The sequence below is a fragment of the Alligator mississippiensis genome, chromosome 1, assembly GCF_030867095.1.
Source record: "Alligator mississippiensis isolate rAllMis1 chromosome 1, rAllMis1, whole genome shotgun sequence".
NCBI classification, from domain to species: Eukaryota; Metazoa; Chordata; order Crocodylia; family Alligatoridae; genus Alligator; species Alligator mississippiensis.
Window position 1 is genome coordinate 220,538,977 of NC_081824.1, and position 24,362 is coordinate 220,563,338.

At 45.4% G+C, this 24,362-nt stretch overlaps 2 protein-coding genes and 1 long non-coding RNA gene across 10 annotated transcripts in view; 2 read left to right on the top strand and 1 right to left on the bottom strand.

Moving 5' to 3' along the window:
- Positions 1-13,265, top strand: part of LOC109286474 (uncharacterized) — a 49,731-nt gene extending 36,466 nt beyond the window's left edge. Inside the window, exons 4-5 of one of the 2 annotated variants that reach the window (XR_002094519.2) lie at positions 4,217-4,316; positions 10,313-13,265. This is a non-coding gene — a long non-coding RNA (uncharacterized LOC109286474). Of the gene's footprint in view, positions 1-4,216; positions 4,317-7,674; positions 7,999-10,312 lie in introns of those variants that run through there. The other variant, XR_002094520.2, reaches the window with a different exon arrangement.
- MACROD2 (mono-ADP ribosylhydrolase 2) overlaps positions 1-14,481 on the bottom strand; it is a 1,573,191-nt gene extending 1,558,710 nt beyond the window's left edge. For all 3 annotated transcript variants that reach the window (XM_059720129.1, XM_006260833.4, XM_059720128.1), the window contains exons 1-2: positions 14,353-14,481; positions 6,306-6,422 (exon numbers count right to left, since the gene is read on the bottom strand). In XM_059720129.1, coding sequence (XP_059576112.1) covers positions 6,306-6,422; positions 14,353-14,398 — 163 coding nt within the window. In that variant the 5' untranslated portion in view covers positions 14,399-14,481. The remainder of the gene's footprint in view (positions 1-6,305; positions 6,423-14,352) is intronic.
- Positions 14,482-14,640: 159 nt separating this feature from the next.
- Positions 14,641-24,362, top strand: part of SEL1L2 (SEL1L2 adaptor subunit of SYVN1 ubiquitin ligase) — a 108,266-nt gene continuing 98,544 nt past the window's right edge. For 4 of the 5 annotated variants that reach the window (XM_019500792.2, XM_059720124.1, XM_059720126.1 and 1 more), the window contains exon 1: positions 14,641-15,033. In XM_019500792.2, the coding sequence (XP_019356337.1) occupies positions 14,976-15,033 (58 nt within the window). In that variant the 5' untranslated portion in view covers positions 14,641-14,975. The remainder of the gene's footprint in view (positions 15,034-24,362) is intronic. The other variant, XM_059720125.1, reaches the window with a different exon arrangement.

Consider the following 24,362-nt stretch of genomic DNA (forward strand, 5'->3'; position numbering starts at 1 on the left):
CCCTACAAACGAGGGTAACCCACCCAGTTGTGGGGGCTAGGGGTTAAGGCGCCCCGACCCGCCTGGCATTTCCTGGGGGCTCCTGTGCCACTGAGAGCCCCATCAGGCCACCCACTCCTGGCAGGGTGCAGTTTTAGGTCATACCCAGGACCAGGAGCCTCCTGACCATCCCCTACAGCTCCTCCTTTACCTCCAGATGATACCAGCAGCCCTGCAGCCAGGTGATGTTGTTGCCTTGCCTCCCAGCAGCAAAATGCCCTGTTTATATGGGCAGCCCCAGATTCAAAATGGCTGCCCTCATCAGGCACCTACCAGCTGCTGGCTTCTGGCCCTTAAAGTGGCAGGCACCAACAGTGCCCTGCCACACTGCCCTAGCTAAACTCTGAAATCAACTACCAGGGAAGGGCACTGCATTTCTATTCAGGCAGCACTGAGGGTGTCAAATGGCTTCATAGCTAATTGTAATCTACTTGATTCCTGCTAATCTTGTTTCATTCATAGAATCACAGAAAATTTGGGTTGGAAGGGACCTCAGGAGGTTATCTAGTGAAACCCCTTGCTCAAAGTAGGACCATCCCCAACTAAATCATCCCAGCCAAGGTTTTGTCTAGCCAAGTCTTAAAAACCTTCAAGGATGTTGGAACCAGCTTAGTGGATGTCCAGCTTACTGTCCACTGTAAACCCTAGGTCCCTTTCCGCAGAGTTTCTGTTTAGCCAGTCAGCCCCCAGCCTGTACTGGTACATGGGACCAATCCATCCTAAGTGCAGGACTTTGCAATCATCTTTCCTGAACCTCATGAAATTTCTTTTGATCCAAACCTTCAATATGCCCAAGTCATTAACATCCATAGATGTTAATGTTCCTTTGCCCTTGTTAATGGTCTTAATGTTCCACTATTCCAATGATCCTTTCTTCTGCAATAGTGCTGTCCGTTAGACGAGATTCTCAGTCAGGAATGGCTATTTCACAGCCCTGCAGACTGTTCAAGCTAAATTTTATCCAGCCCATGGCAGGTCTGTCAGCCTCACTTCGCCCAGGCTGTGGTGCATGCATTTGGCCCCACCACCCCGGGAATGCAGTGGGCTTGGGGCAACGTGGCAGCTGGACTCCACTTCCCGGCAGCCCCAGCAGCAGTGGCTCTTTCCGACTGATGCCACTAGCATCACTGCCACTGCCAGCCCTGACCCCACTGCCCGGGGCACCCTGGCCCATCTGCCCCACACCCAGTGCCCAACAGAGCAGGGGGGCAGGGTCACTATGGAGCCCAGGACCTGTGCAGGCAGGACACACTCAGTCAGACAGGTGGGATGGGGCCACGGACGGGCAGAGAGCAGAGTCTGGGAACATGACGGGTGGGTGGGCAGTGGGTGTGAGCCAGGGCCAGGGCCAAGGCTGGGATCACAGGTTGGTGACAGTGTGGGGCTGGAGCCCAGGCCAGAGCCACGATCTGTTGCCTACACATCTCTGCAACACGCACTAGTTCTGTAGACAGGGGCGTGCTCGGAGCAGATCATGGCTCAGCTGTGGGCCACAGCCCCACACTATCACCACCCCACGATCCCGGCCCCTGCCACCTGTCCTACTCCCAGACGCTCCTCCCCACACACAGCTCCATCCCATCTGTCGGCCAAGTGCACCCTGCCCACAGAGGTCCCAGACTGGTCTCCATGGAGACCCCGCAGTCAGAATTGCCAGACAGTGACAGCAAAAGGCTGGAGCCCAGGGCAGAACCACTTAGGCGGTTTTGGCAAGTTGGTGCAAAACCAGGGGGGTGGGGGCAGGGGGCAGTGAGGAAGTGGGGCAGGTGCTAACCAAGCTCACAACAGCTCACCAAAACTCCCTAAGTGGCCTTCCAGCCCAAATAATTGCCCAACTCTGCATTATACAGAGCAACTGGTTGGATGAATTTGGGTTAGATCATGTAGCCTTCTTCCTCTGAAGCAGCAGAAGTTCACAAGACACATGGTCTAATTCCATATGACATGTTCACGTTCCAATCTATATAAATCCCAAAGTGCATTTTGTTTCCTTACATCTCAGGCTTAGGAGACTGTTGTGCATTTACAACATAGAAATGTTAAAAGGCAAAGAGATCTGTTTTCTTACTCCCTATTTTAGACATCAGTGACTTTTACAACCTTTTGCCACAAATTGTGGTTTGCCAAGTAGTCGTGTGTCTTGGATCTTTCTGAGATCCATCAATACCCTGTTAATGCACCTTCAGGGTCATTTTATTTCCTTCCACTTTAAGAAATGACAGAAAGGCCCATAACAACATTGCTTAACCTCTCTCACTCTTTGAAGCAATATGCATTACACACTAATATTCTTCCCTGTTAAAGACCGTGCCATCTACTTCAGCATCTTCATTTCCACAGTGAAGCTTATATACTTTCCTTTTCTTTTAGTGCAGCAACCTCGTTTATTATAGCCTTTCTAAACACATGCACGCTCTAGCTTGTGCAAGAGTGCTTTGACACAACTCAAAATTAGTCTCCTTTATTTCTATTTTCTCAAGTGCCACTACAGTATCTTCCTTCTCCTTTATGCCATCAATCAAGCCATAGTTTAACATACGCTCCTCCTTCAAGTTCTCTTCATTCATTACTTTTACGAAATAATTGTTCTGAACTTTAAGACAGTTCAGTATTTGATTGCAACATACCATGATCATTTCTAATATACAGCCAACTCCTGTCATTCACTTGATAAGCCTGTATGATCTTCTCTCCCACAAATTTTCCTATTTGGTTAAAGTATGTCACTGGCTATACTTTTAACAACTAACACATTTCTTCTGGTCTCTGTTTTACTCCTCACGTGCCACCTTATCATGCTGAAGCATGCTGACCTGCCATTTTAAAGGCTACTTTTTTCTTCCAAATTGGATCCCGCCAAGTGGAATTTGATGAGGATTCCACCAGCAGTTCCTTTTACCTGACTCAGCACTGGTTTAATCATTTCTAGGGCATTACACACAGACAACTTTGATTTGTACCAGCTGTATTCCATACACCCCAATGTACAAAAAACAGAAGATTTCAACTACATCTTTTCAATATTTAATTTAAAAAATGTAACTCCAGATGCACTCAATACTTTGCAGTATAGAATCACTAATGTTTTACAAAAATAATTCTGAAACATACGCAAAGTGAAATGCACCACATTCACAGAAAGCATTTTTTCCTGACAGTTTCACATAATGTAAAAGTATTACACTTAGGAAGTCAGACAATCCTTCAAAAACTTAACATTGCCAAAGAAATATGTACCAATGTGGAGTAAATATATTTAAGATCCATAACTGTAGCTGTCTCCTGAATACAAAGTGAACAAAAAGCTGCTTAAGTAACAGGAGGGGAAAAAAAGGAAAAAAAAAAAGTTTCCCTCCTTTTGCTTTTGCCTTCCTAAAGCAGACTAAGCACAAATGGAAAGCCTTATATGTATTTTTGTAAAAGAAATTAAAATCAACAATTCAGCTGATTACCTCATGTCACTGTGGACATCAGTGTTCAGTCTGTGTAGGGTGACATCGCAGTTGTATACAGGAAATAAACATAATATTCTTAAGAGCAATCAAAATTAGCACCTGCAAATATCAACAACTTAAGCTTAGGAAAGTTCAGAAAAAGCAGACAAGAATATAATTGGATGTGAAGAGGAAGGATGAGCTCAGCATTAAGACACTGGGCAAACTGAAGCTTCACCATGGTCATACAAATATCCTAGTAAACTTGAGTTTAAAATAAAGTTATTCTATACATGCATCACGTTTTCCCCTTTGTCAGCACAGAATGTAAACTCTCTAGGCAGGGAATGACTCATTAAACATAAACGGCATGCCATAAGGGGTCCTGTGTTTCTTATACCACAGCTAAGTTCCCCAGAATGAAAAGCTCAGATGCCTCCTATAAGCACTGCACTTCAAATACTGTAATTCAATCCAGATTTGTGACTGGTTGATAGTTATCTGTCTACATAACACTTAGGTCTACAAATCTGTTAGGACTCTCCCAGCCCATGTGGGACACTGAATTTCTGACACCTTCCCAGAAGACTGCTTCAGTTTTCTATTTTCACTGAAAGATACAAAGCGTGAGTGAAGAATATTAGGTTTAACCATAGAGATATGACCTAACTATAAAGACTCTGTCTATATCATCATTCCCTGGCCTACAACCATAAAGCTACTTGCTTACTATGTCCTTACAGGGTATCGCTGCAATAGACAGGCCTTGGCTGAACAGGACCCCAAAGAAGGCCTGGGAGAGACCCTGTCAAGCGGTCACATCCCCTTCATGTTCACATGAAAGTAAGGGAGATTTGGTCCTGTGTTGCAAGTTTGTTTTTGTGTTTTTTTTAGTTTGTGTAAAATACTAAGGAATGAAGTAATTTCATGGGGTACATCCCAAAGCCATTCCAAATACATGTATTTAGTTGCATACACAGATACTCAGACCTTGTGCCATAATCAGGGAGGCCAACTTCAGGTACAGCTATCCAAGACAGACTTACAATTTACTAATGAATGAATGAATGAATGAATGAACAAACAGATAGACAGATAGATAAATAATGTAAAAGAAATACTGCATGCTTTATTACCTCAAGCAAGAAAGGTTATGCACTGCAGGCTTACCGTTCACCTATCCACTATTCCTGAAGGCTTGGGTAGATAACTGCCACTTTTTCTTTCCCCACATACCAATAAAGCTAAATACCATACAAGGCTAATCTAATCAGCTCTATAGAAAAGTGCCTGCTGAAGCATCCAAAACTAAACACAGTACAGAATATAACTGCCCTACTTTTTACGCAATTCTCCACAAGATAAATACCTTTATTTCCACATCTATACAACTACTAAATTCTCAAATGAAATTTGAAGTAGTGGTTAAATCCAATAAAGTTTTGAGTGACAGCCAGTGCAGTCCTTATGAAGTCACCTCACTTCCTTGATATACTGCTGTCACTAGAAGCTCTCATTCTAAGATAACTAACAGGCTGCCAGCATTGTCTGCACAAAAGATTTTTTTTTTTTTTTTTTGGGGGGGGGGGGAGGAGGAGAGACACACACAGTGGTTATGCTTACTAAACCCAGAGAACACCAAGGGTGCAGACAGAAGAACAGCTCCCCACTGTAACTCATAATGCTTTGCAGGAAGCGTTCTGAGTTATAACAATCCCCCAGACCAAACGGAAGTATGCTGTTGGGTCCAGTGGGGAGGGGAAGATGGGGAATCCAGCTGCTGGCTGTAAGCCAGCACCCCACCCCACCGCTTCTGAAAACAGATCCAAGGCTGGGAGGCAGGCAGACCAAAGTTACTGAAGATGCTATGTTTTGAAATGTCTTCATATGAACTCTCATGCAATGAGGGTTCAGATTTTCATAGGATTGGGCCCTTTTAAAGCGCTTTGCAGCCATGCACTTCTGTTTGGTCACACCTGTAGAGCGCTTTCAGGGGTCACACTGGGTAAAAATTGTCACTTCTCTGTGCATCCCGCTATGAGTTGAAACGATCCCCTGGACCCAACAGAAATTCACTGTTGGGTCCAGGAGCTGGGGATTCTAGCTGCCTGGTGTGAGCCTGCAGCTATCTCCCTAGCAATGCCACTCCCTCCCTCCCAGCCCTGACACTGTTTCCAGAATTGGAGGGGGGAAAAGGGAGCAAAGGAAGCTCACTCTTGGGGTTCCCTAGCCAGGGCTGAAGGGTAGGGCAGATGCACTGAAACATACCCCAAGGTAGGAAGGCTCCAATCTACCAGTCCCAACCTCCACTGCTAGCTGAAAAAACCCCAGACCAAACTCCCTCCATTTCCTTTCCCTCTTCCCACTGTGAAAACAGTGACAGGCTAGAGCTCTGCAGACAGAAGTTACAGAACATGCTTTGTTTTGGAATGTGTTCATCTGAACACTCATGCAACAAGGGTTCAGATTTTCATGGGATTGGGCCCTTTTAAAGCATTCTGCAGCTGCTGTGCACTTCTGTTTGGTCACAGCTGTAGACCACTTTCTGGGGCCAGATCAGGCAAAAATTGTCACTTCTATCTGCATCCTAAAACAGTAAGCCCCTGGCCAACAGAACTGATATTTAGACAACCTCAAAAGCATTCAGAATTCACTATAAGAATCAAGACCAAAAATTACCTACAGTACAATTAAAGATGATGCTTCTCAGATCCCAAAAATTAGTCAATTATGAATAGAAAATTAATTAATGTTTCAGACCTAACAAAACTAACTGCTAATAACATTACTCATGCATACACAAATGCCAAGACACAGTTTTCCTTTACTTACCATCACTTTCACTTTTACTTTTCATGTCTTCCATCCATGTTGGAATATCTTTTAGTAGAACATAGTCTCTCAAATATTCTTTGCGCCTCTCCTCCAAAGTCATCTTCAACAAACGCTCTAGTTAAAAAAACAAAAACAAAAACAAAAAATGTAAAGTAATTGAAGTAAAGTAATTTTTGGTTGCTAGGGAAAGGATGATGCAAGAGAAACAGGTATGATGTAATTCAACGCTGTCCAACTTCCAAGCAGGCAGGGACCTCACTACCCATGGGCTACATCAGTGGGGGCCACACCAGTATGGACCACAGGCCCCACTGGCTGCAATCCATATGCATAAACTCCCCCACACTTTTGCAGTACCGCATGTGGTACCCTACCTCACCTTCAACTGCCCAGCTATGGGCTCTCTTGCTGCACCACACTGCATGGGCACTCTGAGCTGCCAGCTCCTCCAGTAGCATGAGCTGCACCATGCCACCCTGCCCTGCCCCTGAAGCTGCAGCCAAAGGAATACAGGTAGCAGCAGATAGATGGGAGCCTGGGAGGGGAGCGGAAAGGGCCGCACGTTAACCTCTCGCAGGCTGCACGCGATCCACAGGCCACCAGTTGGATAGACCTGGTTTAATTAAACAAGTTACACTATGCACTTTAATGTTATTCGTCTTCTTCAGTCCACTGAGACACATTTGCCACTTACTTTGCAGCAAAAATCGCCAATACCTGGTATGACCTGGGGTCCACCACTTTTAGTCTGGGGGTCAGGAAGCTCGGTCTTGTCTTGGTTATATAGATCATTTTAAATTACTTTCATACACTGATGCAGCAAATGTTCTTGAGGGGTGGGGATGTGGGCAACCAGCTGCAAAATGGTCCTGTGTTCATCTGGACTTGTAAAAATCAGCTGGGGGAGACTGGGACCACTACTGGCAGAGGCTGTCAATGCCTCCCAGAAACTAGACTGATGCTAACTCCTCAACCAGGTATCACTGTGTTTTCCCTTTTGGGGAAGAGAATTGAATGGGCAGCTGCCTAACAGCTTCATTTGGATGCCACTGCATTCCCGGACCCTTGTCAGTTTGGCTTTAATCCTGGATATAGCACAGAGACTTTGCTCATGTCCTTGGTTGGCAATCTTTGCCTTAAGACAGACAGGGGAAATTGTTCCCTGCTGATCTTACTAGATTTTTCAGTGGCCTTTGATAGATGTGACCATAAAGAATTTATATAACCTGATGAGTATTTGCAGAACCACTCTAAAGTGGCTCTGATCTTTGCTACTCAAGCATTTACTCTAGTATCATCATCTGGGCTTCATCCCCACCACTTGCATCACCATCTGGGCATCATCCCCTCACAACCTTTCCTGTAGGGTCCTCCAGCGCTCCACCTTGTCACCCCTCCCATTCAATGGCTGCTGAATGAGACTGTGCAGAAAGTAAGACTGGGATTCCATCAGTATGCTGATGATATCCAGGTCATCTAGAGATGCATCAATACATCAGTCCAATATTGGATCACTACCGATATAAAGAAAATTGACTGTATCAGAAATCGGCCCAATGGGGCTGATAATTTGGCTGATAAATACCTGTGCGTGCAAGCAGCTGCAGCACAGCACTTGGGCAGGAAGGAGCAGAGCCCAGTAGCGTGGAGAGCTGCCTCCAGCTGGTAAGTTCATTGTGGTGGAAGGGGAGGGAACAGTGAAGGGGCATTGGGGGGGGGGGGGGAAGGGAAGAAATCAATGCCCTCCACAGTGAGGGAGGGAAGGAAGGGGCAGGGGCTGCCCAGTTGGGGTGGGGCAGGGCACAGGACAGACTTGCAGCTTGTGAGGGGGACACCCCAGGAGGTCACCAGGGGGGCGTGTGCCCCTGGATTTGCATGGGGTGGGATGAGATGGCGCGGGGCTCTTCTTGGCAGGGGTTGGGCTCAGGGCAGGGACTACAAAGGGGGCTGCAGCCACCCCAAATTTTGCCATAGCTCCCTCCCAGTGCCGCTACACAGCCAATGCAGCCCCTTAAAGATGTAGAGCTACCCTTGAAGACCATCCAGAAGCTGCAGCTGGTGTAGAACACAGCAGCACGCTTTCTGATGTGGCTGGGTTACCAAGATCACAACTCCAATACTCCAGAGCCTAAACTGGCTCCCAATAGCTTTCCAGGTGCAATTCAAAAATGCCTGTTTTGACGTAAGGCCCTAAAGGCTCTGTACCAAAAGGACTTGCTCCCTTAAGGATTGTGATAGAATGTAAGGTGAGCCTAGAGCAACCTCCCACAAGTACCATCATTGAACCAGGTCTGCTTGGCAAAAAACACACAGAAGGTAACTCTTGGCAGTCACTCCTCAGCTCTGGAACTCCCTTCTTTTTGAGGTTTGCCATAGCTCAAGCCTGGACATCTTTCAGAGATGCTATAAGACCTTCTTGTTTGGGCAGGCATTCCAACAAGCAATCAAAAAGGCAGATTCACAAGGCAACATTAATTTTTCAGTTTAACATCTAGGATCTGCTGGTTGAACCTTAATTTTCCTGATCCTGAAAAAAAATCTTGGTGCTACCAAATCAGAGAACAGACTCAAAAACTTCACCAACTTTCACTATATCCTGACCACCAGATGGCAATATGTCCCTCTATGGCTTCCCCTTTAACAGAATATTTTTCCCTCTAACTTCAGTTTCAGTTTAATAAAATAAGGCTTAACCCACTATAAGACAACTCTACTTTTTTAAACAAACTGTAGTATATCTGTGACCAGAGGGGCAAGCCAAAAGCAATGCCTTAAAAAGCCTAATGCTGATAGAAGTTTGCAAGGTCCTTTGAATGGCTAAAAAGACCGTGTTCTGGACCCCTTTCTCCAGCAGCTAGCTTTCAAGCCAGGGAGCAGAAGCAACAGAAAGTAGTCTGTCCTATTTTTGCTATTCTTGCATTTGTGGGAAGGGTGAGGGTCCTTTCTTAAAGGAAACAGCTGAAAACCACTTTTAAAAAGTTCAAAACACTCATCACCACACATGCATCCAAAGAACAATATCATTCGAATACTAATCTCAAGAGACCATTAGAAAAAGGAATTCCCCCATATCAAAAGTGAGCAAGAATATTCATGCTTTTATTTTAATATAAATTACAAATGTTTTAATGTAATTCATACATTTAGATATAAGTTTAACCTTAAGAACTTTTTTCTTTTTCCATGAGCTTAGCAAAAGGTTTGGGAAAAAAAGTTAGCAGCAGTTGTTAACACTAACTTGATACTAAACCCTGGCAGCTCCCCACTGTGACAAGCATTACTATTTAATGTTCTATAAGCAGTATAACTTTGTTTGGAGCGGGACACCCTCATATCAACACAATATGCGAAAAGAATGCTGAAGTGACCCTTCAAGCAAGCCATATGCAACCAGGTTCTTATATCCATCATAGCACCGGAGCATTCAGCCCAGCAGGGGTAACAGAAATAAGAAGCGGACCAAAGTGGTACCATAGATTCCCCAAGTTGCATGCCACCAGCAAGTGAAAAGAAGGTGCTATAATTGCTCTTCCTGCCCGTATATAAAAAGTATATATTTGAGGCAGGTAAAGGTACCACAAAATAGCACACGGTCATGAGCACAGATTTTATCAGTCTCAAGCTGTATGCAGTGCATCAGCATAAAGCCAAGTTATGCTAGGCTAATATTAATGAAGCAGATTTCACCCAAGATGAAGTGCTAGAAAAGGAATTGAACCACTTTATTCCAATAGCTTTATACAAAAAATTCTTTCTATAAAAAAAGCTGTGCAATATTGTAGAGCAGGGCTGTCCAACTTTTAAGGGGCTGGGAGCCACATGCCCCACAGGCTGCACCAAGCAAGGCAGGCCCCCCTGCCCCTTCCCCTGATCGCTACATCATGCATTCACACAGGCAGAACTGTGTGCCCATGCAAGCACCCCCTCCCACACCTGCATTATACATTCACGTGGCCCCAGGGTCACCCTCCACTCCCCAAGTCACACTGTCTTGTCCCCGCCAGGCAAGAACAGGAAGTGGAAGCTGGAGACAAATGGATCCCAGAGACTCTGGATGCTGTTGCAGCCAAAGCAATGGAAGGGGGAACAGCGGTCTCAGAGAAGCCCAGGGGTCTCAACTTAACTCCTCATATGACACACAAGGCTCACAGGGAACAAGCTGGACAGCTCTATTGTACAGCATACTGATCACTTTGTACTGAAATTAAGGCTCTGATTATTTACCATAAAAGCAGAGTATGACAATATTAAATGAATACTCTCTGTAAATACAGTTTCTCTAAAAGGCCTCCTGGTTTGATATACGAAATATGAAATATACAATCTAGATTCAATACTTTATGATGGCATCTTCTGAGATCTTAGTGCATATTTCGCATTTAGCTGAGGTCCAGGATTAGAAGAGGATGAGAAGTCATCCTGATTCACGAGGCATGGTATTTCCCAGTCATGTTTGAGACGTCTTGTTTAAACAGGATGAGAAAAGATGCTGCTCTAATCAATGCCAGTATTCTGACATTTACACGCACACACGTATACTGGATGTACCATTCACACAACAATTAAAAAGTCCAATAGCCACAGCTATTGAATACAAAAATATACCTCATAATAATTGCAAACATTTTTACAAAAAAACCCCCAAAGTTTGAGTTGGGTAAATGCTTATCTCAAGTTCTTCAGCTTATATACTTTAATTGGATCTTTAAAATAAACATTTAAAAATCAGATAAAACAAATATCATTGGACCCTCCACTAATGTATATGCAATTCAACTGCCTGATGCCCAGGTGCACAGAGCATAGGCTATTCCACATGCATGCTAAAGGATCTACAGACCAAGACAAGGTTAAGGCAGATGCACAGAAAACATTTCATGTGTCTAGGATATACAAACCAAGAATTTTGGCATATATCAGCAAAAATTGCACAAATAAGTTTGTTGCCATCAAGAAACAGATTCTTCCATCTCTGTATTACTAGCAGAATTTAAGACTTGCTCTCGTGAGAGAGGTTCTAAACTGTTTCTATTAGATTTAAGCTTGGGGGGGCGGAAATGTTTCCAAGGGCTGAACTTGCAAATATATTGCCTTCCAAATGTGTTTTTCTTAGTTTGTGGAGTCATGGTTCAGCTGCAGTAGAATTTTAATATCCTTGCCAGTTTCACCAGTTCTCTTCCGAACTTCCTGGAGAAGAGTGAAACAGACAAATTAGGTCAATTTTACACTGCTAGTCTTGAGAAGGCTCAGCAGCAGAGACAGACTTGGCACAGTGCTCTCCTGGTAGGAAGATAAGCACAAAAAGACTAAGGAGGGTTTTTACAACCCAAGCACTGTGATACTAACTAACATCTAGTAACCAAGCCTTAAGAACTGGTACCAGACACTACTAGTCAGGGGTTAATACAAACAGGGAAGCTGAAGCTTCCTCGACAGCAAGGGCTAGGATCTAGATACTGATGACAAGGTCCACTTCTAAACACCAGAAATGAAAGTGCATCAAGAGTCCTACTAGGATACTGTTCCTACTCAGCAACCTCACATTAAGTTTGGGCTAGCAGGCATCTGTAAATGTGACAGACAGGAGAAACCATTCACGGTTCTAAGTTTTATACACCTTTCCTCATCCACCTGCAAGCTAAAAAGCAGTTTTACAACTCCTTAAAGTTGAAATTCCTTGATTACATATTAAGATAATGAATAAAGAACAATAAACTGAAAACTCACAGTTAAGAACTTCTGTCACTGTCTAATCAAGCTGTCTTGTCATTTTATCAACTGCAACTATGAAAATATGCACAACATCTGACACATTACCTGTGAATTTTAAGTAGTATTTTTTCTGAAGCATCCAAGCCACATGCATACCTTCTTGTATATAGTTCATTCGGACATAAGTGGGCCTGATATCCTCAAGCAGATTGATTTTTCTTTCACACCAGTAAAGTGGCTTATGCATTTGATTTGTTGTTTCTTCATGAATCTACATCAATTCTACTTCTTCTACATTCTGGGACAGGGACCGTCCGTTACATTGTGTGCAGCACCAAAGACAGCATGGGGCCCTGGCTTCTCCAAGCTACCATAGCAATATGGACAAGAAATCCTACTCTTAAAGGAAACTACAACAAAATACTAAGAAAAGGCAATATTTTAGGGTTTTGTTGCACACTGGATTGCTGCTGAACAACACAATTACATATAATCTGTTTAAATACAATGGAGAATGTCAATGTTAGTTTTTTCCAGAAATAAACAAATAAAGAAGCTTCAATTAGTTGATGCTGGTAACAGGATTCTGTACTATTTCTATTATTGCGTGTATGCTTGCCTTGTTTTGGGGACAGTCAGTGCCTTAGGCCAAAAACTGCAAGATCAGCATAATGGTTAATCAGTATGTTTGTGGACAAGTTAAACTCTAGCCAAAGTGGGAAAAACAATTTCTAGTTTGATGTCTGAAGAGTGTATATACTTCTTAAACAAAAATCCTCATGAGAAATAAAATACTCTTGAAACTATAGCCTCTTAACTGTACTCTACCACCAATATTATATCCAGGTGCCATCAACACTGTCTATTCCAAATTAATACCTTGTGACTATATTACTCAGAGATCAATGAGGTTTATTTTGCTATTGTTTCAGTCACAATAGAACAACAAGCCTTGCAAAAAAGACTGAATGCATGTTTTGATTAACTGTTCTGTTTGCTAGCCTGCATAACTTTTATATACTATATATATGAAAAGTACAAGCCTTTTGCACAACTAAGATCAGAGAAGAACTCCTGATCCTGTATAAGCTGCTGTTCTTCTGTCATTTACACACCTGGCAGATAAGGTTTATTTTCAGAAGAAATTATTTCTCAGATCAAATACTTGACACTTTGCCGCTTCAACTGAACCCTCCACTAGGACTAAAACTTGAGAAAAACAAGCCAGTAACATTTTAAGTTTTAACTGCATTAAAAATATTTCTTTCAATTATATCCATGGAAGTGTTCGAGCTTTCTGTTTCTATATTAGAAACCCTTCTCTCCCCTCCTGACTCTCCAAGTTACTCAGAAAAACTGCAGTGCCATGCTGCCTTTTGGCTCCCAGGCTTATTTCTCTCTGTCCTGTCCGTGCCTGCTGTGTTTTGACGATCCACATTTTAGTTATATATCCCTACTTAGGACTGAAAAGGGGGTGAGGGGAAAGGGAAAAGTGAGGCAATGAGGAAAACTGAGTTTATCCCTTTCAATTCTTACTAACACATGAGTCTTGCAGACCATGGCAGCTCTAAGAAAGAGCTCAGGAAACACAACAGTTTTTAAATGCACCCACTTACCCACCCACAACAACACACGCAGGACAAACTGTGCATCACACTCAGGAGAGCGGCTTCCTGCGAGAGTCAGGAGGTTCTGACACGGGATGGAGGAAGAGGAAGCTACAGCCTCCCTCCAAGTCTCTCTCTCAAGGAGCTTCAGGGCCAAGGAAGAGACAGCAGAGGGGGACAGCCCCACGGAAAGGAGATGGGAGGCAGAAGTGGCTGTTGGGGCAGGGAGATGCAAATGAAGGGCAGGAATGAAGAGAAACACACACAGACACGCACACATGTGCCCGGCACCAACACACACATGCACAGAAAGACATGCACACACGTGCACATGCCCAGTGCCAACACACACACACACACACACACACACACACACACACACACACACACACGTGCCCAGCACGAACCTAGCCTCCCGGCAGCCGCACGGCCCAGAGCACATGGGAGGGGGTGGGGTGCCAAAGGACCCGCAGCCGGGACAGGGCCGGGGGGGGAGGGGGGGGGAACAACTGCAGGAGCGAGACACAGGGGCGCCCCCCACACCCTCCGCACACGCCGGGGCGCCCCCCACACCCCTCGCAACGGGCGGGGCTCGGCCGCCGCCGCCTCACGGGCCCCGCGGGGCTGCCGGGCAGGGGCCCCCAGAGGGGGGAGGCCCTGGGCGGCCCCGTGGGGCGGGGGGATGGGGAGGCACCTGCCCCACCGGGGGGGGGGGAAGGCGGTACCTTTCTCCTCCCGCCAGAGCTTCTTGCGCCGGGGCCCGGGGTACATGGCGCTGTGGCTGGCGGCGGAGCGGAGCTGCAAGTTCCCCAGGCTCGCGGGGATACAGGCGCCCCCCCCCTCCCTCCCGCGCTACTGCCGCCGCCACCGCCGCTCCTCCGCGCCTGTCAGCCGGGCCCGCCTCGCGCTCGCCAACGCCCCCGCAGCGCCCGCCCCGCCCCGCCGCTCATTGGCTGGACTGCCCGCCGCTCCAGCACGGCCCCGCCCCGTGGGGTGGGGCTTAAAGAGACAGCCCGGGGCCCCGCTGCACTGAGGTGTCCCCGCCCCTTGTGCCTGCTCAGCAGCACCTCGCGCCGCCCCTCCCCCGTGGACTGGGGCACTTGCGGGGGAGCGGGGCCCCGCCCCCCTCAGCGCCTCGCGCCCCAACGGGCAGCAACAGCAGACCCGCGCGCGCACAAACGCATGCCCAGGGCGTCCGAGCTGGGGCTCGCGCCCCGCTTCCGGGTGGAAGGGCAGGACGGGCTGGCGCCTCTGATTGGCCGTGAGCGAGGGGCGGCGGTTGCTAAGTAACCGCGTCAGGCCTGAGCCGGCGCGGAGGGGGTGGGGTTTGGCTGGTGGCGGCTTGGATATGAAGGCTCTGCCCCTGGCGCTGCTGGCGCTGCTCGCACTCAGGGTCCCAGCGCAGGGTAGGTACCGCCACGCCCCCTGCTACGTTACCCCCATGTGGGCGGGGCTCTGCGGGGGGCAGGGCCCTGTCAGGGGGTGTTGGCTGCGGGAGCTCTGCCCCTCAAGCCGGGCGCGCCTGCCGGCGCGGGACATGGTCATTATCAGTTTCGTGTCGTCATTGCGATCCTCGTACCGCGTAGGAGGCAGAATAAGAAAACGTAGGACCATGCTTGAAGCAGCTCATTGACGCAGCACGTGCAAAAACCCACTCTCGGGGGGTCCGAACCCGCTTTCGGACTTGCCTTGAGATAAAGCAGTGCTTCGACTTGGATGACCCGGTCCTCACTCGCTCGCTGCCGGCTTACAGTGAGCAAGGCAAAGGAAATCAAAAGACTTCTTTGCAAGCTTATTTGCAGATTTTTTTTTTCAGTGGACAATAGGTTTTTTGAGGAAACATGATCATTTTGAGCTTCCAATATGATCATTTCATATTTAAGACCTGGCAATGCTGCAGGGCATGCCTTGGGGAGCATGGAGATGCTGGCAACTGAGCTGTCTGCCTGGGGATGGGATCCCACTACAGCTGGGTGGCCCCCCAGCTGCTGGGTCCCTGCCTGGTGAACTCCCCCCACCCCCTGTCCCTTAGTCAGCAGGGGAAACACCATGTATCTGGGTCCAAGAAGGCAGTTTTCCTTAAGCTTCGTGGGGATAACTTTTTCTGGTGTGGTTTAGTTCCTACTGAGGTGTTGGGGCTTAATGCTCATTTTATGGAAATGGCTCCAGGCCTGGGCTTGCACGTAGGACACCTGCCAAAAGATGTTGGAATATCTGGAGCCCCTAGTGGGGGTGGAGGATGTTTGCTGGTTGTAGGGCCACTTATGGTTCTGGATTGACTCATGGATTTGAACTTGATTTGGCTGCTTGGCTTGGAACATGAAAAATTTCATTTAAAAAAAAAAACAAAATTTCTTGGCTACCCTACTCCAGCCCCAGCCACAGGGCATCTGCCTGGCTACTGCAGAGCGTGGAGCTGGAAGGGCTGGTCCCTCGCCTAATAGGAAGCTGAGGCCCTGAGTGCCTGGGCTGCCTCAGCTGCCTAAATCTCTCCAGATGAAGAAATCTAGCCACATTTGTTTCATAGGCTGGCTGATTGATCTATGGTGTGTGCTTCTGCAAACTGATGGTGACTCTGCCGCCACCTGGAGCTTGCTGTCCTTTGGCATGAGGCTGCGGGCTAAGGGGATCTTCTTAAATCCACCTGCTTCTCTGTTGCGCTGGCATCCTGCCACCCACACAGAGGCCAAATGCCTCTGGGAAAGAGGCCCAGTGCAAAGTGTGACTCTTTCATGACAGAACCATCTGCTAGCTGCCAGTTACCCACTTGGATAGTAAACCCCTTCAATGTCATTCCTCTCCACATGCAGCACTGGGAGATCAGTTGCTTCTGATTTTGTAGGAGACATACACAGCTTTGGTTTTATTACTGTTCGTCTTAAGACCCTCTGGTTCTTCAGTCTTTGCTACTTCCCCCAGCATCAGTTGCTGGAAGGTTTACCAAGCCTAGCAACATCGTCCCCATATTCAAGACCCTCTAAAGATAATTTCTTAAATGTTATGCTTCCTTTTTTAGTCTCAGTCAGTTGGAACATTGGTGGTTGCTGGGTAGAGGAAACCTCTCTGGACTACTCTGGATTCTTCTGAGAAATAATATGTCATGTAATCATTAACTCTTATAAAGCCACCCATATTATGGTTAAATACCTCTACTAGGCACACTAAGTCTTTAGGCACTGCAAACGGGTGTAGCTATAACTACACTACTGATGAAGCCACTACTAATTTAAAAGCAGTCACAACGTCTACAGTTACAGTGTTTATCTTCCTCTTGTCATTGTTTACTGAAAAATGACTACAATCTACAAAGCACAGAAAGCATGGATCATGGATTGGCCTGTGTGGAGTCTATACTGGTTGTCTCTACTGTGGAGTCAAGGCAGTATTGCAGATGATTTGCCAGAAGTATTGTAAGCTCTTTCCCTGGGATTTTTGAGCAAGCTGATCAGGCTGCTTTTTTGAAAAATGAAACAATGGCATTGCGATCCTTTTTTCCAATCTTCTGAAACAGTTTCCCAAACTTTAGGATGACTCTAAACCAGCGGCTGGCAACCTTTCCAAGCGGTGGGCCAGAACAACCATGCTCCAAGTCTGTTGCGAACCAGGCAGCTTCAGTGGCATGTTAGCAGCAGATAGGGTTTGCCTTCACCTGTGCCATGACCAAGCCACTAGGCTCTGCATCAAGACTGGGCAGCTGAGAACTATACCCATGCCATGCATAGTTTTCCCAAGTCCCCTGCTCCCTGGCTGCAGCACAGGCACAGCTTCCTACCACTGGGAAGCTGTATCGGGCACAGCTGGAAACTGTCCACACTGCTGCCACTCCCCATTTCTTCCCTCCACCTTCTCCACCCCTGCCCTGCAGCTTGAGTGCAGCTAGAAACTGCCTCTCCCCAATCCTACCTCCAACTACAACTCGAGTGCAGCTGGAAACTGCCCTGGCCTAGCAGGTAGCAGCAAAGCCTTCTGATCCAGTGGCTCTGCAGCCTGGATCCAGCCAGCAGGCCATGTTGCTCACTCCTGCTCTATGCCAAGCAACTAAAATCTACACTTCCATTCTTTAGTAGAAATGAAATGTTGTCAACACAAAGCATTTCATCCTTTTATAACCTTTTGACTGCATATATCACGCCCTTTAATATCATTGGCCTGTTTCATCCTGAGTTCATTTTTTGGATCAAGTTTAGGTTCATGTATTGGTGGGGTTCTGTTCATTAAGTCACAGAACTGTTCATGTGACTTCATGTTGTGTGCTAGTATCTTAGTTGTACTTCTGTTCTTTTTTATCCTGAATTTATGGAAGCCATAAGAACAGAAGTTCAATTAGGACATACAGTGTCTCATGTAGATTTCTGTTCATGTCTCTTGAAAGCCTCCTTAATGTTTGTACTATTCTAGTCCACCATTAATTACAATCATTCCAGTAGATCTTTTTAAATCATTATTAAAGATACTACTTTTCTTTTATTACCCATTTTCTCCGCTCTTTATTGGCTTCATTTTACCCTACCAGGAGATCCATAATCCAACATTTTTTATACATTCCTTAGTCCTACTTGTTTTACAGCAACCTCTGTAGTAGAATCCTGAATTAAAAAGTTCATTCTTCCTCCATAGCTAGTTATCCAGTGTACAGAATTTGCTGGAGATCACTACAGTGTACCTATTACTGGTTTTAAAAGGTTTAAATGCATTAATTGCTTATCTATGAAAGCATATTAGACAGAATACCATTGTCACTATTAGGAGCTAGGGATCAGATTACAGAACAAGATCGGCACTTCTGAATACATGTGTATCCTGGAGAAGTTTAGTAGCAGACAACATTCACTTCTACATCCAACTTACGTTAGCTAGATGTAGAAGTAGAGATTGTTTGCCAGGCCATCAGCTAGCCCTCCCACTTTGTCTGAACTTGGAACTCACAGCAAGAATTAGGCGCTGGCATGCTTTAGAGCATAACCCAAAGCTCATCTTTTATGCCTGCCCCCGACAGGATATTTGAACTCTGAGAGATCAAAGTCACCTTGGAAGAAAAAATCATATCATCTGTTTTGTGTTTAGTTTTGAAAATTACAGGTCACAAATTAGCCTGAGAGTAGTCAAATTCATGCATTGGGATTACATTAAATGTTGGTGTTTTGGGAAAGGAAGAATAGTTAATGGTAAGGATTTTTAAAATTATTTAAAGGATCAATGTATAATCTGGGACCAACTTGTAGATTCTAAAATAGCTATTTATAATGATCCAAGACTAAGAAGTTTTTTCATGCAACAAACACATATTGGGACGAAAGCTTAAAAAAAAAAAAAAACAGGAAAAAAATGAATATTCCTCAGTACTGTTTGCAACTCAGATATTGCACTACGATAGACTGTATGACTAGAAATTACTAAAAAAAGTGAGATAGTCTTATTCACGTTCTTTGTCAAAGTTCACAAAAGTGAAAAAACAAGTTGCTTTCATAGGTATATTAGAACAGGTTTTTAAAATTATTTTAGTCATGTTATGTTAATAGTATTATATCCAGTGCTTTTTATTTTTAAAATCTCCTAATTTCACAGTGCCTACATGACACAGAATGCTGGCAAGTAGTTCAGGACTGTATCAACAGGCTCTGTATGAATTCTTTCTACTATTTGCATTTCCCAGTTTGAAAGCTGAAGATAAATGAAAGTGAAACTTACCAGTTGGTAGCTACTGTTCCTTATTTCTGTTCCTTATATTTAACAGAGCTGCCTCCTTAGGTTGATAACACTGCAGGGAAAACCTAAGATTTAAACAAAATTAAACTGATGCCATTTTTTTTTTTTTTAACATTATGGCAAAAAACCCCACAAAAAACAAAAAACAAAAAAACAACAATAACAAACCAAAAAAAACCCTTGATCAGAACTGCATAAGCAAACCTTTGCAGCACTTGATTTCACTAGTACTATGCATAGGTGTAACTGTCCACCAGCATGAGTCATGAGCAAATTGTTTTGATCATGCAGTGAAGCGGGTTTAGGTGGATGTTTGTGTGTGGAGTCCCATGAAGTCAAAAGGGCTACACAGAGCAACCTGCACTGCAGGTGCAGTTGCCACATGAAATTTATAACCAGAATCTGGCAGGCAAGATTTAATGCATCTGAACTGTCTCTTTTTTTAAAAACTTGTCCAGATAAAACACTTTCTGTAACACTGTGACATGCTCCTCCCACTTCTTTTTATTATACTTTTGGAATAGTTATATAGTCTTTTAAAAAGTAAAAATCCAAAAATCAAAGAATAGAATCACAGAGAAAAGTGTTAGAAGCTTATCAAGGTTTTAAGAAGTATGCATCATGAGTAGTGTTCCTCATTCTCAGTTTTTGGGGTTTTTTTAAATAATCTGGGAATTTTTCAGGATTTATCTTCAAAATATAAAAACCAGGATGAAATCAGGATAAAAGGAAGAAAAGGGAGAAAAAAATCAGCTTAAATGGAGAGAAAATTGGCAGTGAGAGAGGGAGAGAGTAAGTTTGGGACTAGGGAAGGGGTGGGGGGAGGAATGCGGTGCAGCCTGTCGGCTGCTCACGGTGCTGCAGCAGGGAACAAAGTGGGAAGAACTGTCAGTGAGGGGGCGGGGGGCAGCTCTTGCTGCTACATGCCCCCCAGGAGGGCTGTGGGCTGGGGGGGGCCTGTGCCGGGCTCTTCTAAGGGGGTGTGTGCCCCTGGATCAGCGGCAGAAAGCACATGATTCCGTGCCATGCCTTTCTTCCCTGGCTGCATTCACACCCCTTCTCCATGCAGCAGCGGCCTGCTGCTGGGCTGCCCTGGTGTTTGGAGGGAGGGGGGAGTGGCGTGTGGCCAGATGTGGAGAGAGAGAAAACACACGACCCTGACCCCAGCACCTCCAGCCCTACCCAGGGTTAGAGCTGGGAGCCCCACACCACCAGGTAGTGGCTCCAGCTACCCACCCTCAGCCCCCACATAGCCACTGCCACCGTCCCCCTCCCCGCTCTGCATACAGCCACCGCCACCGCTTCTCCCATGTCCGGCCAGATACTTGTGCCTCAGGTAACTGGCACAGCGGCATTTTTAGCTTACCAGCACCACCCATTTCAGTTCAAATCCCTGTTTACTGGCATGTGTATGGAATGGCCCATTCCCCACTTGTGCCGGTTAACATGGATTTGAATTGAAAAATGAGTGAGAGTGTCAATCAGTAAGAACTGAATGACTTCAAAAAACAAATCAGGGAACTTATCAGTGGAAAAAACAAAAACAATAAAAACAGAATGCGGAACACTAATCATGAGGTATTTAAGTGTGGCAACATTGTAGACCTCTCCTTTAATATGAGCATATAAAAAGAAGAGTAATGTATAATAAAAGTTTGAAAAACTGAGTACTTCTTGACATACAAATAAGATAGCCATGTTACTGAAAAAGACATTATTGCTATTCCAGGAGCATAAGATATACCAGGTTTCAAAATCTGAACCCATTTCCTACTATAAGTAGTGAGCCCTTGTTTTTATTATTAGGCTTCAACATAGAACAGCCTTTAAATTATTATTTTTTTTAAATAATATACTTTTAGTCAAAGTACAACAGGACCTTAAACAGAGCAACATTCAAATGATAGAGTTTTCTGTGTTCAGTTTTTCCCCTAAAAAAATGAATGAAAGAAAAACTCCCTAAGCTGGTGATTACCTTTTTATTTCCAGGCCTCACTCATAATTATGTCTCTCATAAGATGTCACAGAAATTGGCTAATGGATCAATTTAATAGATTTCATCCAACATGGGTGTCCTCCTTTAAGCCAGCTCTTCCAAGACAGGAGAGTCCTGCCTCGGTTACCACTGTAGTCCACAGAACAAACCACGCCTTGACCTTCCTCCCTATAGGACAATAAATGGTTAACTCTTTCCCTCCCAGAAGAAAATGTGATCCTTCTTAGAATCTATTCAACATTCTGGGCATAATTTATTAGTATAAATCTGACCATCCACAGATCTGTCCAATTGCGTTTCAGAAATGGCCTTCACATGCTCAGTAAGAGAGAGATTCAGATGCAGCAGTCCTATTCCTTTGTGCTGTACTTCAGAATCCCAGTCTATAGCTCATAACTTTGAGTTAATGCTCCCCATTCCATTCCCATGCCCACTCCCCCAAGCAATCCTTCACAGACTTTGCAACCCTACTCCCACTTCTTCACATCATGGCTTCTGAAAAAGGGATTCTGCCCACTGAAAAGTTCTCCTACCATGTTTACTCCTCAGGCTTCTTTCCTGTAACTCTTACCTCTGCTGGAATGTCTTTATCTGGGAACCTTTTAGCAGAAGGAATCCTCTTGGTCTTCAAATTATCATACCCTACTAGTTCTCCTTTGCTTAGATGCTTCCATGCAAGCTTTTGAATTGGCAGTTTTCCCTAGCTCTGACAGTTCTCATCCTCAGCACTCTTCTAACTATCCCTCAGTTCTCTCCCTACATTAGCAGTTCTACACTGCTGCTTTCAAACAGTGCTCATTAGCTCCCTGCTGCTCTTTTTCTATAGTCTTTTCATAACAGCAGTTTCCATGTTTATAGCAGCCAGGAGCCTTCTACCAGGTCCTATTGGCAGGCAATTAACTAGTCATAAGTGAAATGACTATTACAGTTCCTGTAATAAATCTAATCAGGATGCATGTATTTTGCAGAACGAAAATATGTCTTTTAAAGTTAATAAATGCTTGCTATACATTTAAAGCACAATCATTTGCACTTGAAACGGAAAAAGTTTAGTCTAAAAAGCTTAATACGTCTTCCAAGCAACTCAATTTAGGAATATCCAATACTGAGTATTTGTAAATTAAGAACTTGGAGTTTACTGTGAACATAATATCATATTTAATATGTGTTCCAGTTAGAGCTGTACTGGTACAGGTCTGTACAGAAAAATAATCCTTGATTTGGGTCAGATTCATTCCTTTCTTTAAAAATGTGGTTCTGATACAAGATGTCATGAACGAGCATTCACAGGTTACGTTGTTAACTGTAGAGTGGCAAAACAGAATAAGACTTCTCTATACTATCATAAATTTTAATGCACTAATTAAATTAAGCTACATCCTCTGGTAGTTAGGCACCGCAAAACCTAACTCCTAGGAATTTGTTACTTTAGCATATTTGGCCTCAAGTTGGACAGCCTAGCTCAGCATACATTCCTGGGAGAGTTAGATCCCTAAGTAAGGGATCCTTAAAACCAGAGAAGCTGAGAGTTTCTAAAGTAGCAAGGAGTGAAATACAGAGGATATGGGCACTTGGATATCTGGCCATTAAGCACCTTCTTTCCTTAGGGTCCTAATCCATGATTCCTTTCCTTGGGTTAGGTGCCTAGGTTAGATCAAAACTTATCTAAAGGAGAGGCCCCCCACTGGCAAAAAAGTGTTCCTGCATCTAGTTTGAGAATCTCATGAGGAAACTCTAGGATTTGAAATAGGACTCCCGTATATCTTGCTACCTGTGTGGCAGTGTTATTGATTAGGTGGCTTCACATATGCCCACTGGCAGAAACTTAGGCCTCTGCCACATGTTACACTTAAGTTGCGACCTGCTCATGTTCAATCAATTACTTAGTGGCCTAAAAAAGATGAATAAGCCACAAAGTTATTCCACATAACATACATAATAACTTTGTGGCTTGTTCCTATCACACCATTAATTGAACATGTGGCCAGGTATTCCCCTGAGGCTGGAAGCCCCATCATGTCCCAGCCACCAGGGCACACCGTGTGCTTCAGTGGCTGGAAGTCCTGAAGGTGCTGGGGCTCACAGCTGTGGAGTCCTGTCAGACAATAAGACATGCAGCTATGGGAGTGACCCATGCACATCAGATCTCATCATGCCTTATTGCTAGTTGTGGCAAAGTGGGAGTCCCTGGCTAGCCACAGGGCTAGCTTCCCACCTGCCTCTGGGCACACCGCCCGCCTGTCTTGCTCGCCACACCTTGCTGGTAATTAAGTTGTTAATTAAGGTGTGAGGCTGCCCATTGTACACCCCAATATTGGGAGGGCACTATCCACAGCTCCATTCCACCCCTACACCACAGCCCAAGCCTTGCAGATAGCATCTCAGGCAGTTAGCTCAACCATTGCCTTTGCCCATTAGCTGTGCCCCCAACCCTGGGGACCTTCAGCTTCCATAAGCCCCCTGGCCCCATCTCAGGCCCAGTCAGGACCCCGAGCTTCTTAGCTCTTTGTGGGCGTCCCTCACGGTGGGCCCCTGGCCCTTTTGAACCTTTGGTCCTGGCCCCGGCATTGACCAGTCGAGTACCTCAGTGGGGTTTTTGCCTCCTACTTGCACTTATGGCTTGGGGTCCCCCATTCCCAGCTCAGGTGCTCTTGGAAACGTGCTTGGCCCTCCAAGGTCACTCCCCCAGCAAGCTTAGGCACCTCCAGAAGCTTACCTGGCCTACCCTACTCTGATCTTATAAGGCCCATCCAAAGGTGAGGTCTGGGGTTAAGGTGACCCTACTCACCTTTCACCAGGGTGGTAGCTGGCCTGGCATTTCTGGAGGCTTCCGCACCACTGAGAGCCCCACCAGGCCACCCACTCCCAGCAAGGTGCAGTTTTAGGTCATGCCCAGGACCAGGAGCCTCTAAACTATCCCCTACAGCTCCTGCCCTTACCTCCAGGATGTTCCAAGCAGTCTTGCAGCCAAGCAACGTTACTCACTGCCTACAAGCAGCAAACTACCCTGTTTATATAGGCAGCCATGGATCT